This window comes from Colius striatus, chromosome 3 (genome assembly GCF_028858725.1).
Source record: "Colius striatus isolate bColStr4 chromosome 3, bColStr4.1.hap1, whole genome shotgun sequence".
Taxonomy (NCBI): Eukaryota; Metazoa; Chordata; class Aves; order Coliiformes; family Coliidae; genus Colius; species Colius striatus.
Genome location: NC_084761.1, coordinates 10,977,909 through 10,996,144, shown reverse-complemented (window position 1 = coordinate 10,996,144; position 18,236 = coordinate 10,977,909). Strand labels below are relative to the sequence as shown.

At 35.1% G+C, this 18,236-nt stretch overlaps 1 protein-coding gene across 3 annotated transcripts in view; it reads right to left on the bottom strand.

The window, feature by feature from the left end:
- Window positions 1-367: 367 nt before the first annotated feature.
- Window positions 368-18,236, bottom strand: part of TRRAP (transformation/transcription domain associated protein) — a 97,804-nt gene continuing 79,935 nt past the window's right edge. For 2 of the 3 annotated variants that reach the window (XM_061991973.1, XM_061991972.1), the window contains exons 66-72: window positions 17,508-17,769; window positions 9,160-9,385; window positions 8,381-8,598; window positions 5,135-5,319; window positions 3,292-3,495; window positions 2,138-2,332; window positions 368-1,544 (exon numbers count right to left, since the gene is read on the bottom strand). In XM_061991973.1, coding sequence (XP_061847957.1) covers window positions 1,260-1,544; window positions 2,138-2,332; window positions 3,292-3,495; window positions 5,135-5,319; window positions 8,381-8,598; window positions 9,160-9,385; window positions 17,508-17,769 — 1,575 coding nt within the window. In that variant the 3' untranslated portion in view covers window positions 368-1,259. The remainder of the gene's footprint in view (window positions 1,545-2,137; window positions 2,333-3,291; window positions 3,496-5,134; window positions 5,320-8,380; window positions 8,599-9,159; window positions 9,386-17,507; window positions 17,770-18,236) is intronic. The other variant, XM_061991974.1, reaches the window with a different exon arrangement.

Here is an 18,236-nt window from a genome sequence, read left to right as displayed (position 1 = left end):
ATTTCTTCTAGACACAAAACAGAGTATTCTGTTTAAAGAAGGACCTTTAGAAGACAGACGATTAACACATAATTTGACTGGTAAGGAAGACAGCCTGTATGCTGAATGAAAACATTCTTATCACTTACATACTTCCTAGTTGCAGATCTTCTGTAAACTAATTCAGCACTACACATGAGAATATCACATCCACTTCTCATTATTAAATATGTCTAACATACAGGTTGTTTTCATTTATTAAACATTTTCTACTAAAGATCATTTCTGTTTAGTCCACAGTGTTATATTAACAGATATCTAAAGAAAATGAAGACCACAGAGAGTTTTACAAAATATTTATTTTGAAAAAAAAAAATCACTCTGTACAAATTTAACATTCTCAACACTGAAGTTTTATAAAAATGCTAACACAACAGAAAGACAAGTGAAACATTAAACTGATCCTTTCTTAAATTACAAAGAAACAGATTCATTCTAATGAAGCTACTGCAATTCTAAACACTAAAAAAAAAGATAAATTTTACTTTATCTATTACAGCCAAATACATGTATCAAAGGATGACTTTTTCCATCCTTTTTATAAGCTTCCCTCCTCAAACACTGCTGACAACTAAACCAAACATCCTAAATGGTTTACATTTTTACTGTACATAGCTTGTGCTCCAAGAAAAGCCAGCACAATTTGATCACCATTTTCTCAGTGCCTAACAAAATGTTACCTCTATACATCTGGTACAAAATTCTCTGTACAAAGCAACTTTATTCATGTAAATTTGAATCAAATAGAGTATTTATTTGTGCCTTCAATTTGGTGTAACGAAGGGACACTGATTAAGTAAAATTTCACAAAGTAAAATTCAGTAACTGCGAATACTGTCTTTTTTTTAATAATTGCTATTGAATAAAAAAACCTATTTACTGCAAGTTATTAGGAATGGCAGATCCTAAATCTAACAGTGCTATTTTCATAGTCCTCATCATAAAATAAGATTTTTCTGTACATTATTTAAGTTTCCTCTCTTCATTTTAAGCTATTTGTGAAAGGTACTGTTGCATAAACAGGAGGAAATGTCCTCTCATAAAAATCAAAACCAGTAAAGTTCTTATATTACTGTAAACACAATTCAAATGAAGACTGACAAAACACAGTGTGACAGGTAAGCCATGGTCTGGAAAGCTTTTCTTCACATTTTCTTCACACAATCTATGGCTCACACCACAAACAGCAGCAAAAAAACAAAGCTATTGAAAACTTGACGTTACAGCCAGGGGTGCCAGGCAGGATCCATTCGACAGAGGTTATCCAAGCTATTTGCAGCTGCTACCAGAGTGTTGACTTTGCTTTCTCCTCCTTCAAACTGAGCGAGATTATGAAGTCGAGTCATGATAGCGGTAACAGCTTTCTGAACTAGTGAAACCAGCTGCTGGCTGTCCATGTTTTCAGGTTGCCCAGCTGCCGAGAGTGGAGAGGAAGTATCCTCTTGTGTTTTTTTGTGCCACGCAATTATTTCATCTCGTAAGACAGTTTTTAGGATGCCATCAACCTATATGAAGGAGAAGAAAATCAGAGTATTATTATTTAATCCAAAGAACCATTGGTGACGGTGCAAATTTTTTGTTCTGCTGCAAATTGCTTGCCTAAGTGCAAGATGCTTCCTTTTTAGAGAGCATTAGAATTTAATAGACAATTCCTTTAGAAAACTACACCCTGCTAAGAGCTAGCATCCATCAAAGTTAACAGCAGATCTTCAGCTTTCTATTCTGTAAACAAAGGGCCAAGACACTTTTCTATTCACGGATCTATTATGAAGATTCAAAATGATATTGCATTCATCAATTTACTATTTACAGCTGCCAGAACTGGTAAGGATTTCTGATGCTAGAGCACTGAAACAATCAGCCAGAATTAACATGTTTGGTCAAAAAAAAAAAGAATAGAATTCCATCCATCTTCCTTCTATTCTTTCCAAAAAAGCAAACTGCAAATATTTCAGATGGATTTAGTGTTGACCTTAGGGTAAGAATTGTAAACATATACAGACTGTTCACTTTCTACCTTAAAGAAGAAAGTGTTGTTCAGTTTATAAATTGCCAAATATAACATGCCTGCAGACAAGCTTTCAAAAGCTATACAAACCTTAAAGTTTGGCTGTGCAAAGCAGCGAGCTACTGCAATCATAGATGCAGTCAGTGGACCAGACACTCCAATGGTGGTAAGAAATTCAGAAATGTTTGGTGTAAGCCGGAAAGGAACTGGACGATTGGCATCCAAATCTCCAGTAGCATCATTAATGTCGAAGCGAAAGTAAGCTACATTTAGCTTGCCAGTATCCTGGGTTTAAAAGGAAGATGCACAAAAGCAATTATAGGAACAGATTTTCATTAATGAAATCAAAAGACATATTTTTTCTGTTTACTTTTCATAGTCAGAATACTAACTCCAATAGCTTTCCATTCTTTTAGTCAAACAGTTTTTGAGTCAAAAAGTTAAAGGCATGTGGAAAGACGGGTATTTCTCTTAAAATGTGTCCAAAACTCCTTTCTAAACACAAGTTATTATCATATTAGAGTTAAGGAATAGATTCTTCTGCAGCAGGAGGGTGTATAAGGAGTCATGCAGACAGACAGACCTCCACTCTCTATGCATTCCAGCTCTGGGTAAGTGTCCCTACGCGCTGTTCACTCTGGGTAAGCCTCTGAACGCTTATCTAGAGGGATTAAAGAATCTCAATTGCTACATAGAGTATAGCTCTCCATGCATTAAAATGGCATTAGGAGTTTAATATATACCACCTTTGCCCTATTAAGGTGCCGAGCCTCATTTTAAATGTTGGGTTAAAACAGAACAGGAGTGGTAGCCTGACGTGACGGCAATGCCGAAAAGAGAACCATATTTGAAAAAAAGAGTATTCCCCTTTCACAAAATGAAACTCCACATTTCATTATTTTTAAAAAATCTATTTGACACAGAGATATAGTAAAAGCAATATATTTAAAAAGGACTAAAAAGAGAGACTTCTCAGTCATTCACACAAACAGTTCCAATATCTAAGAACAATTTTACAGGCAAAATTCTAAATTCTCATCATGGAAGGCAGAGTTGATGTCCACAGGGACTGCAGTTTAAATTACTACTTATATGATGTGCAGTCACATACAAATGAAAAGCCTATTGAAATACACTGTTAATTATATATGTCAAATTACCGTTTTGACTCATTTCAAAAGTACAGTCCAGATTTCCATTTGATCAAAGCCGACAGCATGCGTCTAGAAAGAACTAAAGCATACCTGGGCAATCTGCAGCATTTCAGGGTTGAGTCTATTTAAATGAAAGATGAATTCTGCAAAGCCAATCAGGGCTAACTGAATAGTGAACATTTTTCGAAAAGTCCAGTAATCCGTAGCATTGGGGAATGTGTGTAAAGCCCACTCCTTCAGCATGCTGCGTGGCACCATGTTACTCTGTACTTCTTTAAGTATATCTCTGAGAACCTACAGATGAAAAATGTTAGTTGAGCAAAGATGGTTTTTAATACACTTGTTAGTCACTGAGAAATATGCCAAAAGCAACTACCGAACTTCTCTCAACTGCTATATCCCATTCTAGGAAAAAACATCCTGAACATGGATGCTTTCAATCCAACACTGTTTCCTGACTTCTGTCAAAACACACATCATAATTCATTAGCCCATCCTCTGCACAGCTAGAAAATGTTCTTCATCTGAAAAGACTCAATTTTTAATAAAACCATATAAGCAAGAGAACCGCAAACACACACGTCAGAAAACTGAGACTGAATCATTATATAACCTGACTTGAAATATCTTCAAGACTTCCAAGAAAATCAGAAGTGAGCTAAAGAGACATTCAACTCACAACACTGCACTTCTACATGGGAAACTAGAGAACATACTGCACTATTTTCTAGCTTCAGTGCAAGCTGGTTATGCATTTTGTAGTAATAAAATAAAATCCTTTTTCTAAGCATAATGGCTTAAAATTTAAGATTTCAAATTATACACAGGACTTACAAAGCATGCAACCTCAAGATGGCTCTCTACATGGTAAGGACTTTTATTACCCAAGAAAGGGAAAGACACTGGGTAATTTGTATTATCTATTATTACAGTAAAATTATCTCAAAAATACAGAAAGATAAAAGCTGAGTGCAGTATTCAGCTGGTTCTGTACATGAACACCGTGTGACAGGGTTTTTTTCCCTAGATGTAAACATTTGCAATTCACCAAAATATTTAATTACTGTAGCATAAACTAGACTAATTAATTAGGAAAAGTTTGGATCTGTTCTATTACACCAGAAAGCATGATAGTCATACTGACTTCAATTAAATGGCTGTTAAAGATTTTCATAACCTGAAGGAAAAAATCTCAAAATAGAAACAGATGTTATGTAACACTTCATTTTATTTTGTAAGAAAAAAAAGCCTAGATAGTTCCTCTAAATGATGTCTGTGATACATGTATACTTTGTATTTTCTAATAGCAATGTTTGAAGTGGGACTGGTATTTTATGTAAGAATTTGCATTAACCTTCATATAAAAACCATAAAATAATCTTATTTATCACAATTGGATGCTTGATGGAGGTTACAGAGAGAGGGAGCTTTGTTATTTGCAAGTACTATCATTTATTAGGGTGAGATTACTCAGTTGTTTCTATTCAACTCTTGATAAAATGAATCCACTAGCAATTTTAGGAGATATATTAGAAGAACGCAGGGAAGCCTACATCACATACCATGTTGTAACTGCTTACATAAATTAGGTATGCTGTTTCCCATGTTATCAATTAATTATTTTCAAAGCACTATATGAAAAGGCCAAAAAGCAACTAATGTCTTGTCTGTTTTCTGTTGCAGTCACCCAAAACAACCTAGAGCAAAACAAGCTTTCCAAGATAATCTAAAACACCAGAGAGATAAGAGATCTCAAGAATACATTAAGCAAAACCAAAATAAACCTCCCCAAAATCAAAAGACCACCTCTGTAAAATATATCTATGTAACATCTAGTAACAGGTAAAGGATTGGGGCAGAGAGGGGCAGGGATTGGACAGAGCAGGGCCCACAGGAAAAGTCATTGATTAAGATTTGTTATGTATTCTAATACCTGATGGCTAGCTTGAGTCCCCCGTGCTTGGACCGTTGCCAGTCTGTCATAGTAACGAGAAATAGGGTTGTCATGCTCAATGCCTTTCTTGGCACAGCGTTGCTTATAGATCTCCACCAAGGAAAGAGAAGAAGGATTGTCTTCAACCAAACGCATCTGTGGTGAAACTGCTACAACACGAGGGACTAGAAGGAGTTTGAGAAGAGCAAAAGGTTGGTGGCGGGGCAGGGACGGGAGGGTGGGAGGGCAGAAAAAGCAAAATGAAACAGTTAATCCATAACTCAAAGACTAATAGAAGAATTAGCATGCAAGTATGAGCCCTTCAAACATGCCTGTGAAAATCAACTGATCGAGAGAAAACTTTTATTACTACACTCATAACTAATTCACAATCTCAGTTAAGAAGAAAGTGTGATAGATTTTTATCGTTAACAGAAACATCTCAACTACATTAGCTAAAAAGAATGAGCACTCTTATTTTTCCTACTTTTTTTTTGTCTGCAAAAAAGAGGGCAATATTTTCATAGAATGGTAGAGGTTGGAAGGGACCTTTAGAGATCATCTAGTCCAACCCCCCTGCCAAAGCAGGTCCACCTAGATCAGGTCGCATAGGAATCGTCCAGGCAGGTCTTGAAGATCTCCAGAGAAGGGTGACTCCACACCCTCCCTGGGCAGCCTGTGCCAGGGCTACATCACCTGAACAGTAAAATAGTTTTTTTCTTATGTTTAAATGGAACTTTTTGCATTGCATCTTCATCCCATTACCCCTTGTCCTGTCACTAGATACAATAGAAAGAAGGGATGTCCCAATCTCCTGACATCCATCATTTGTTCAGATGCAAATGGGTTTGTAGAACATGATTATATGACACTGACATTATGTCAATAAAAATGACTGAAGAACAGAACTACTAAACTCAATAGGTTATTTAAAGTGATTTAAAAAAACTGGAGGAAAAAAGTTTGTACATAATTGAGGAAGAGATGTCTGAATGACCCTTTCTGAAAGAAAGGAAGACACAAGGAAATATTCAATAATAGGAAAACTTAAAACCATAGAACTTTTCCTTGATAAGCAGTAAACTTACAGAAACCCTATTTGTGCCCTCATGGTGCTCAAGAGATGTATTATTTTACTGACTCTTACATGATTCCCCACCTAAACCTCTTCCATAGCTAGCTTTTCCAGTGACAACATTGTATTGTTTGATAGTGACCTTCAGTGACCACCAAAACTGTTCTCTCCTCATTAGCCTCAGAAGCTGTAATAATTAAACTTGCAAATATGAGGAAAGGTGATCAAAATGCATTTAAATTGTTTTATGTAATTTCTTTAGCCTTAAAGAAGAAAATGTATTCTGCAGAAGGAAGGGGTGTTTATGAGCTGTTTGTCTGGTCTGATTCCATTGATTCGTCAGCAGAGAAAAAAATCACAGAATCTCAAGGGTTGAAAGGGACCTCTAAAGATCATCTAGTCCAACTCCCAAGTAGGTCTACTTAAATCAGGTCCCACAGGAACTCATCCAGGTGGGTTTTGAACATCTCCAGAGAAAGAGACTCAACAACCCATCTGGGAAGCCTGTAATGTTCTCTAGGTTCTTTCAAACTGATTAAGCCACAAGGTACAGAACCGTTTCCAAAAATACTAGAGTTTAAAAACAGCTCTTTGAAGAAAAACATGTTAGTTCACTAATTATCTTACACAGATGATATATGTTACTATCAACAGCCTTGTTTATCACATCTTTCAGGGCTTTATCTACTGCATTTCTGTTATTTTGGCCTCACAGCTATGTCAAATTATGGAGAGATACTATATTTAGTTTTTGTTATAACAAATCCTTTGGCTTGTACATTTTGAGCCTTTTGAACTTGGAACTCAAATATGCATTTCTAGCTTTAAGTGCATCATCTGGCCACCTAAGCTCATGACAGTAACTACATGTCAATAGATACTTTCAGCCCCTAAAAGATTACTGATAAAAAAATTATTTTATTTAATAATCAAATCTTAGCACTTTAAAGGACAACAGCAAAGCAGTAGCTTTGTATCAGTTTTCCATATCCATAATACATTTATTTCCTGCTCCACAATCAAGAACTATTGCAATACACAGATCTTGTTTATGTCAAGTTAGTAAATGATTCTGTGACCTTCTGAAATGAAAGGTATCTATATAGTAATATTAAGTAACTACATAGTTGTAAGCAGTAACTTGCCAACAATGTTAATACCTTGAAAATATGAGTTTAACTATTTTAAAGCATTTCAATTAGTATTTGAATCACAAACAGATCAAGTATATTGCCAGGTGAGACTGATGTTCTCTGTTTCTCATTTCATGACATAATTATTTATAAGTGAGAAATTAAAAAGTAAAAATACACCAGGAAAGAGACAGAAAGAACGCTCTGTGTTCAGTCTTCATTCACTGTTTCTGTTTTGAAACGTGTAACTCTGACTTTTTCATTACATGAGTAATTTGGCAATTTACACACATGAATAATATTGGAACATTCCTCTTTAAGGACTCTCTGCTTTTACATTTGTTAATTCTGTAATGCATTGCCAGGTCGTGTTGTTGGCGAAGTACACTCTCCAAACCAAGTCACCTCTTATAGGATCATAAGATGTACACTCAACATAAGTCCTGCATCCAATATTTAGATTATTAATGGATTTTATTTGGCAACAACTAACTAGTCACTATATATTCCTGAAAGTAACTTTATATATCCATGGTAATGTTTACTTCAAAAATTACAAAGATACATTTGCATTTGGAGATATCAGAAAATATATATAACATTTCTTCTTCTATGTTACATAGAAGAGGTAAAAGAAATCTAATACTCATATATTGCAACTTGGGCATAAAAAGTTTTGCTCTGTCCCTCCCTAATTGTCTCTAAATGCTTGTTCTGAAGTACATGTATCTATTTCCATAGCAACAAACCCAACGGGCATGCCTCTGCCTTATATATGTTATTCACAACTGAACTTTTTACCATAAATGATGCATGTAACCTCTTTTAAAAACACCCTAGATCGCATGCAATCAACTTTACTTCTTCAGAGTAGTGCTACAATACCAAGAAAGACTAATCACCTAGACAGATGTGAATTTACCTTCTGAATATTCAAAAACTTCACTATCAGTGATTAGTAGCTGTCAAAAACTTTGGCAATTATAATCTTTGAGCATAACATATACTTAAAAATAATACAAAAACTCTTTTCTGTACCTGTAAAAAACAAGTGTCTCTTTGTGGTTTCTTTCCTTTTCTCTAAGCAGGGGTTCAAAAGGCGAAGGAGTTGTAATACCCGCTCTTCTCTACGAGACTCTGTCAGGCAAGCATCATTCATTACCAAATATGGGTAAATCTTTCCATTATGGCCTCGGATGTAGAGTCTTCTAGCTGCAGTATTGTGTTTTTGAACTATCTCCACTCTAGGCATAAACCTATCAGGAAGAAAGGGATATTAAAGCATCTGAGCTAATCTCCTCTGATATTAAATGATGATGAAAAGCAAACAAAAAACCTCCCAAAAACCCAACCAAAACAGAAAAAAAAGACCCAAACCACCAAAAGAAATAAGGCAGTGCAGCTGTCTTTATCAGGTACAATTCTATTTGTAGTTAAAAGTTTTTTCTGTTTGATTTTGTTCATTTGTTTTTAAGAAAACAGCTCTTGAACAAAATTAATCATTAGATCAAACCTTTTTCACTATTTTGAAGCACAGTACTTCTATTAACAACAGAAGAAACAATCTCAATTTACATCAACATAAAAGCAAATTAAATATACTCTTCATACAACAGTACAGTTGCTTATTGAGGCAATGCAAAATTACCAAAGGACAATAAAATAAAGGTGTTACACTTAAAGTATAACTCTATATATTTAATTTCAACATATGAAATACACAATAGTTACTTTTGTAGAGTTGACAGATAAGAGAAGGTTTCCATTTTCTTCTAGTTTTAGAATTAGATTGACTAAAGAGTCAATTTTTAGGTTACCTTGCTATCTTGATGTAGTAATGTGTTGGCTTTGGCATAAGGAACTCTCCAGGTATCTCTACTTCTGCAGTTTGAGCTGAAAAATTACTTAGAAAGCGGCACTTTTCCTCTATGAGGAAGAACTTTGGAAGCTGTTTAGTTTTTGCTTCCAGAATTTTAATCCATTTCTTCAGTTTAGAGATGAGATTATGAAGTTTCATTGACCCTGGCACACTGAAGTCAAAGTCTGAAAGAAATAAATTTAGAAATATACATATATATATACACATACATCCTCAGCACTTCAAATTCTATAGAGTATTTAACTATCAAGTGTCTAAAGTTTGCATTTTGAAAGAGATTCTTTCAGCCACATTCCCTCAAGCAACATACTTGAAGGAGTCTCACACAAAGCACACACACTTCTCATGTAGAAAAGTATCACAGTAGCCTCAAATAATATAGTAAAATGTAGGAAAAGCTACTACCATCAGCAATTCATGCAGAAAAAGAAAAAGTATACTATCAAGTGAGTGCAGCAGAGAAACATGGCTACATGTGAACTTTAAACACAAAGAAAGACTAGGAGGTTCAGCCAAACACAGAAGAGATGTAAGAAGCATTAAGGAAGAGTCAGGGTATAACTGGTATAGATAGGATCATACAATAGCAGTAACACTACAACAGCAGATGCTGGAGAAAAAAAAAACTCAACACATCAGACAACTCAGCAGGACATACATAAAGCTATACAGCTTTTAAAAGATAGGCTCTGTTGAATATTTCACTCCTATAGAAAATATTTTAGTAAAGTCCTAAAATGATATATAACTTACACTTGTCAGAATCTGCTATCTCTCGTTTATAGACTAATATCTCTCAATTACTTAGTAAATAATGAACTTCCTAAGCTTTTCCTCTCTTACAGTGATACAGACTTCAGAAAAACATACTGTAAAAATTTTAAATTCTGTGACTGTATTTAACTGTCTATATGCTGCAACCTGACTGCACAGAGAGAAAGCAATAAAACACCAATTGATTAGGTTAGATCCTTCAAGTGAAAGAGGCAAAAAAAGCTTATTTTACAGTCCAGCACTACAATCTTGTGTCTATTTCATTAAAAGTGATTTATTTATTTAAAATCAGTGAAGGCTTTTTACTTTCAAAAGGAATGAAAGAGTCTTTGCTGAAGATACAATGTAGAATCTGTGAGCAATTGCAGGACAACTAGTAAAATTGCTATTGCTATTAGATAATTTTCTTGCAGCTCAGGAGACTATCTTCTTCCTCAGCTTAGATAACAACTATATGCCACCACAGGAAGAACAGATATGACAGTCTAAGCAAAAATGACAATATTATGCAAACAGCCTTCTTTCTCCTTTCCAACGTAACAGTATTATAGCTCCTATAGCCCACACGCAAGTAAAGTAAGAACTTCCCAAGGTCGATGCATGGCCTTCAATACACTGTGAAAACAATTCTGTAACAGAAACCAAGGCAACATGAACCATTTTCTGAGCCAATACTGATGTCATCTTCTCACCACTGCTTTCACTACAGCTTCAGAACACAATAAATAAATCAATAAATAGATATGTTTTAAAAGTGGGAAACTTAATAAAGCACATACAGAGATGAAATTCTGGTTCAGCACTTCAGTACCACAACAATGACAAATTTAAACAGAACTGGATAAGAAAATACACTGCTCTCTCCGTAAACCTCATTAGTTGTGGCATCTCAAATTGTGCAAGTTAACTAACGGATCTGAATTTTTAAAAAGAATGTTTGTACCAGTGTAAAAGATGTCATTTTAACTTCAACATGTTACAAATGAAGAAGCAACAGCAAGAAATAGCAAATATAAATTCAGTATTTCTGAGATTTACAGTTAAAGCAGAACAATGAGAATCTTTGTTGTGGTTTAAAACAACAGAAAATGAAAAAGTCTGAATCTTACTTCAAAACCTACATTTTCACTATGTTACACAAACACAGTATCTCCCTAAGTGGACATAATAAACCAAACCAAACCAAAAAAGCCCAAAACAATAACAAAAAAAACCCCCATCATGAGCGCTGTCCAGAAGAAAAGTTAATATTATCATGTAAATATGCTTCAAGCATCTATCTGCAAGCATGCTAATAATGAACTAAGTACATGTGCACAGCAACTACTGAATATAAAAGTTTTCTCCAATTATAATTAAAACCACTTAAAACTGATTACCCATAAGGCTTACTCCTAGAACCATTAGTATATTTGTTCTTTTAGCCAGAAAAATTTGTGGAATTCTAAACATACACTCCTTTTCTCCAAGTTCTCTTCTTTCCATGTACAGGACACTATTACTAAATAAAATAATGCAACCTAGGATTGCCTTCATTATTGCTATTCTGTTACTCAAATGAAACATCAGAGAGCATAAAACCGACCTTATTTCATTGTGTATCCACAATATGCTGGTATGCTAAAAGCTTTCAGTGAAAGTCTTAAGTCTAGTAGTCAAAAACAGAGGGGAAAAAAAAAAACAGCACACAGAAAATCCTTGCCACCTCTATAAGAAAAGTCTAAAATGGAAAACAGAGTTTGATATTTATTGATGTTAGAAATTAGTATAACTCTGTAATATTCTCTTTTCTTTTTCTATCTGGTACGCATTTATTTCTACCTGGGTTGTGCATTCATTGCAATATCCCTGTAAAACACTCTTATTATAATCCCAAGCCTACCCTCTAGTGAGCAGTGGGAGTAAATCTTTTCATAAAAAGTGACAAAATTATTGAACCATTTATCTCCTGAATGCCTGAAGTGTAGGAAAGTATCCCCAAATTGGAACTCGTTTTTACGCTGATGTAAATTACTAAAGTAGTCAAAATATGCATCGATATATGTTCTTTACAAAAAAAAGTTACTGAGTTCACCACAAGAATAATTCTAGTTTGTTGAAATGCCTATTTTAAGATTTGTTGTTTTATTTCCCAGTAGCAGATGGGAAAAACAACGAGTTTAATCAGTCTTTTGCACATGTCACACAGATTCCATCTGAGAAGAAAAATCACTTCAGCTAGAAGAAATACAAGAACAAACATTATTTGTGTCCAAAGTTTCTCTGCTTTACAGACACATTAATTTACATAAATACTGTTCTGTTTTAAACAAATCCACTTTTTTCAATACTTTACTACATCTTCTCAAGCTAACACATGCTGGTTTAAAAGTACCGTACTGCCTGTAGCATATTTTCCTAAGCAGAGTAGGAAGTTTACCTCCTCATCTTTAAAGCAGATACCCACAGAAGACCATGGTATTTACTGACTGCACTTCAACTGAGGAAGCTTGCTCTCTATTGTCAATGGTGCTAAAGATTTTACACTGTGATGTACATATTTCAAACAAATACTTTTTATTTGAAGTCCTGAATGTCTCAAAAATTAGTACCTGAATCCATCCAACACAGCATAATCGGCAAGTTCTTGTCACTCTCAAAGGACAAAGAGAGGGAACAATCTTCCTACCAGTGAGACAGACCTAAAAAAATCTGATGGTTCTTAACATAGCTAGATTAAACTTAACACTCTCTGAAAAAGAGCTGTGCCATCGCTTCTTATAAAAAGAAATAATACACCAGTTAGCAAAGTCAGAGTGCCAAAGCCTGTGTCCCCTCAAAACCCTTGACCTACACAACATTAGCATACCACTAATAAACAAACAAGGAAAACACCTCCAAAGTCTTAACAACTAAAATAATCCTCCCCTCCTGCTACATTGACAGAAAAGGGTTCTAATCAGTTAATACTTTTAGCACAAGCAATAGCTCCTTTATAAGATTTTAATTCTGACCATATACAGAGTCGCTTTGAAAAGCTCATGAGCCCAGGATCTTCAACTAAAGAGGCAGGACAACCATCACGGAGGATGTCACTTAGGACTGAAATATGAGCTTAGCTTTGCAAAACAGTTCAGAACCTTCGTACATATGAAACCAATGAAGACCTAAGCGTTCTCCAAGAGAGCCATTTTGTTTTTGAAGTTACTATTCAGACATTTACATACTCTGTACTTTCCCAAAGGTTCTTTTTAATCTCACAAGAACTTTTGGAGAGCACCAACAAGCATGAAAAATCTCTGTAACAATTATGCAAAACTATGAAGCAGGACTTCTGGTTTATCAGTCAGCTGAAGAAAACAAAGGCTGCAAAGATCAGACAAATATCAAATACAGTGCTATGTCACATCTTTTCATCTGGATTTTCTGGGTAAAATTTTGTTATCTAAAAATTAGAAGGGTAGTAAAGGAAGAGCTAACAAAGTGATGCTATGCTCACTCTTGAGAAAAAAAAAATCCTTAAAAAAAAGCAGAAAATTATTAGCAGAGCTCTTTCTCCAGACCTCTCCCCACCCTTCAGAGACAGCCTAGGACTTCAAGAAGCCTCCTTCTGATTACAGAGTTTCCATTTGCAGTAAATAATTCATTGTGCTGGGTGTCAAAACTCTCCAGAAAATTGTCTTGCCCTTTAAGGGTATAGTTTGGAATTTTCCATTCACATTCAGCTTCAGCGAAGAAATGGTTGCAGAAAGCAGCCCATCCAAACTCTAAACTATCATCTGCCCACAAAAGAACAATTGAGGCAGCTTTTATCCTCCTTTCAATGCTGGGAGGGCTCTCAAAGGGAGCATTTCTCAGCATTTCCCTGTTCTTTGATGTCACAGGTTTAGCAAAAAAAGGAGAGAAGGAACAAAGAAGAGTCAGCCAAAGAACTATGCATTTGAAGTTACATTAAAAAAAAAATCAAAGTAAAATTTTGTTTTAAAATATATATAAAGTTAGGATGGAATAATATAACCTATCAAAGCTCCAAAAGTCCAGACTGCTGCAAAGTATTTAGAATATACAAAATGGTGTGAGAGTCCCCTATGGCTCCAAAGAGGAATCAAGATGCAGCTCTGATGTTGATGGAAATGATTATGCAACCATAGTTGGAAGTGTCTATAAAGCATAGCTGCCAACATTAATCTGAAAATAATTGAAGAAAAGAGTTGACTCCAAGACAGCTCCTCTGCCTGGATACTTTTGAAATGGAAGGCAACCATTGTAATTATCTGTCCATCATCTAAATGCAACTAGTACTGAGAATCAGAAAAGTAAACAAATATGAACATTCAAGTGTGACAAAAGGACACATTAGGCACAACTTATAAATTATGTCTCATAATGTTAAGACGGTCTTTGCCATTTTTAGTACAGTAATTACAATCTTACTTATGTGTATTTTACTGTTATAACCAAATTAATAAAAAAGCCCATTTTCCTTTTCTGTATAATAAATTAAATTACAAAAATGTTTAAGTATACTCAGCAACTACATTTCTTCTGTTTTCCCACACTTTTTTTGTAAATTGAAACACTGAATTTCATAGATTAAAAGAAAAGCTAAGCAAATAATTATTTCAATCCTGTAGACATTCATGTTTAATCCTAGCGAAAAACCCATCATGTCTTAAACAAAAAAAATAGAAAAAAAATTACTTATTATTAAAATGAAGCTTTTTTAAAAAAAACTACTTATTATTAAAATGAAGTTTACTAAGAAGCACATTGCATTTGATGACTTCATGTGACTTATGACCAAGGCCTACATTGTTGTTCTTTGGTTTATATAACATTCCATATAATTCTTCAAAAGTGCTGTGAAGTGCAAACCTCAAAGCCTCAACTGCCATTTATGTATCATGAAGACATTAAAAAAATGCATATAAAAACTGATAATCCTCCATTTTTCATTTTAACTAAAAATTGCAAGTGAATTGTAATTAACTTTTCTCAATTGTTTCTCCAGAAAGATTATGAAATGTTACTTCAGCTTTTGCAGACTTGGACCTTGCACTATATTTTGTTTTTCTTTACACCTTCTGAAACATAAGATCTCTCTAATTCTCAAAGAGATATCATGACAGATTAAAAATAATTCAAATCCAACAAAAACTGAGCAAATTAACACAACTTACATAAATAAAGAAGTTATTATACTACTAGCACAACATTAAGACATACAAACTATTAAAAACAAAAAGCAAGTGCAAAGTTATATTAAATGAAGAGTATTTCTGTTGTAAAGGACCTAGAGTGATTAACTGCTTGACCAATTCAGGGCTGATCAAAAACTCAACCATGTTATTAAGGGCACTGTTCAAACAGCTCTGAAATATTGACAGGCTTGAGGCATTGACTATCTCTGAAGCAAGCCTCTTGTTACATTTGACCTCCCATTTGACAAAGAAAAGCTTTTAATGTCCATTTTAAACCTCACTGGTGCAGCTTTGACCCCTTCTCATGCATCCTATTGCTAGGTATCAAGGAGAAGAGACCAGCACTGCCCCCACCATGTCCTGTGGAAAGCAGTGAGCTCCAAAGCAGACAAACCCAAAGTCCCCAGCTGCTCCACACAGGACATTCCTTCCAGCCCTTTCACCAGCTTTGTTGCCTGTGGGCACATTGAAGGACCTTCACATCCTTCTTTAAACTCAGGCCCAGAACTGCATGCAGCACTCCAGGTGAGGCTGCACCAACACTAAATGTAGTGGGACAATTGCCTTTCTTGCCTGGCTGGTTATTCAATGTTTGATGCATCCCAGGCTGCAGTTTGTCCTCTTGCCTACCAGAGCACACTGCTGTCAATCAGGACCCCCAGATCCCTTCCTGCAGCGCTGCTCTCCAGCCATCCCTCTCCCAGTTCATACTTCTGTGTTGCTCTGTCCTAGGTATAGAATCCAGTATTTGAACTTCTTAAATTTCATCCCATTAATCAACGCTCAATGCTTCCCACACACTTTCCCCCCTCCTGTGGTTCCACTGAAGTCACACAAAATGTTTCTACTTCCATTTCCCTCCCTAGTACACCTCATCCATTAAAAATTTAATCATATGGTTGAGGACTTTCATTATCTGCTGTCATGCAACTATTGTGCCTCAAAAAGGACATGGTACAATACATGGCGTGCATAAGATATGCAGGTCATATGTACAACTGAATTACTTTCAGAAGATTCATATCAGTTGACTTATTTTCACAACATTATCAGTAAAATGAGTGAAAAAACTCTGTGAGTCTACTTGTCAAACTCTACAAAAGCTCAATAGCTGTGTTGACTTCAAATAATTTTAAGCAGCTTTATGTAACTTAGAATTCTAAAAAGAATAACTTTTCAATGCAAGATTCACTTCTGCAGAGCAGCTTGATGTGGAAAAGGAATGTTTTTTAAATCATCATAAAAGCTAAAATGATAGAGTTTTAACTCATGCCAGAATCGTCTGAGTCAGAGTCCCAGTAGGGTAAAGAGAAAAGCAGACTCATAAAAAGATGAAAACCCAGGTCTTCACAAGAATTCTGTCTTTCCAATTTTTAACAAATAGTGGGTTTGAATTCTTCTGTTAAAAGAAAAAATAAAAAATAAAATAATCAAACCAAACGCCACCTGTATTTAACTGTTCGTTTTCATGTAATTCTACAGTAACCTTTAAGGAATATTTGATGTAGTTTAGATAGATGCAAAACTCTAAATCCTGGCAATCCCAAACACTGATGCCAATCAATATCACTTTCTGTTATCATATATAGCTGCATGGCCTTACCATTTCCCATCAAATATAAAAAATATGCTCTATTGTACACAAGCTTTCCTAAGAATTTTAAATTGACATCAGATACTCAGACATGTGACTCCCCTAATAAAGAGAAAATGTTACTTCCTAAGTGTCACTAAAAGCGAAAAAGTTACTTCCCTTAAGTATCTTTTTTAATTACGTCTGATCAAAGTTACTGATTCCTTTTACCTAACAGTGAGGCAAATTTGTGTAAAAGGATTTTAAAAATCTGGTTATTCAAAACTCTAAAGTAATCCTACTCATCAGAAGGAGGCTCTTTTGAAAGACTTCACACAATATTGTCAGTTTGAAGTTCTGCGGTGAAAATTTCATTAAATTCTGGTATCATCGTAAAATAAAGATCATTATTGTTCCTCATCCATATCGAGCAGTTCTAAGCAAACTGTAAAAATAGTCTAGTGATCTACTTAGCTTTAAACACATATGTGACTTGACCACAGTTTTAGGTAATAAAAATACATTATACTCATTTTATATGTTGAGGTCTGTTTTTCGCTTGAATTATCTTCATTACTCCCCAGAAGACTGGAACAAACTACCTCAGGTTTGGTGAATGACAGAAAGTTGCTATTTTCTCTCAGGAAAAAAAAGTATTGGATGAAGAATGAAAAAGCAGAGGGCCCCCACAGCTGAACTTTAGAGGGAAAATGTCTCTGAGATTAAAAGTAACATTTAAAAAACATTTTAAACATTTACCTGTTGTAAACTGCCCTTTTAGTTTCTGGAACACGGGATCTTGTGCTGTGGCCTGTGCTCTTCTAGCTAGTGACTCTGAGGCTGCACTAGAAAACATGGTGGACACGTTAGAGACATTCTCCAGACCTACTCCAAAAGTGCTGACTAACTTCTTGACAAAATTTAGTGTATGAGGAGTGATTTTGGCATCTGAAACGGCTCCACTTTTCTCAAAGGCAACTGAATAGCACTTCGCCAAGCCCTGCTGCAGTTGTCTAAGAACCTAAGGATTAAAATAAAAAGACAATATGGTCAGGAGGATTAGGCCTTCTGATTTGACACCAGGTATTTATTCCTACACTGCATTATATATAGTAAAGTTATTCTGTCAGAAAGGGTTAATCAGAATGATATCACTGATCTTTATTAGCATTGCAACTCAGCAAATTGAGCAGTAGAAATGGTGCATCACAAAGTACACTTTGTTCTTTAGATAGTTGTAGATTTCATATTTTGTAAAATATCTGAAAATTACATGATAAGAGGAACTCTTCATCAAATAAACAGCACTAAGTAGACAGAACTGAACAGCCTGACACTTTGAGAGGTAAACAAAAGTGGAGTGGCATGTTCATCTGTTCTAATACAACCTTTAGACAATAAACACCACCTGTCACAGGCCACCAGATCAAGAAGGAAATTGGTATCTCTGAAACTTAGGGTAAGAATATAAATTTTCAGTTAGCACAA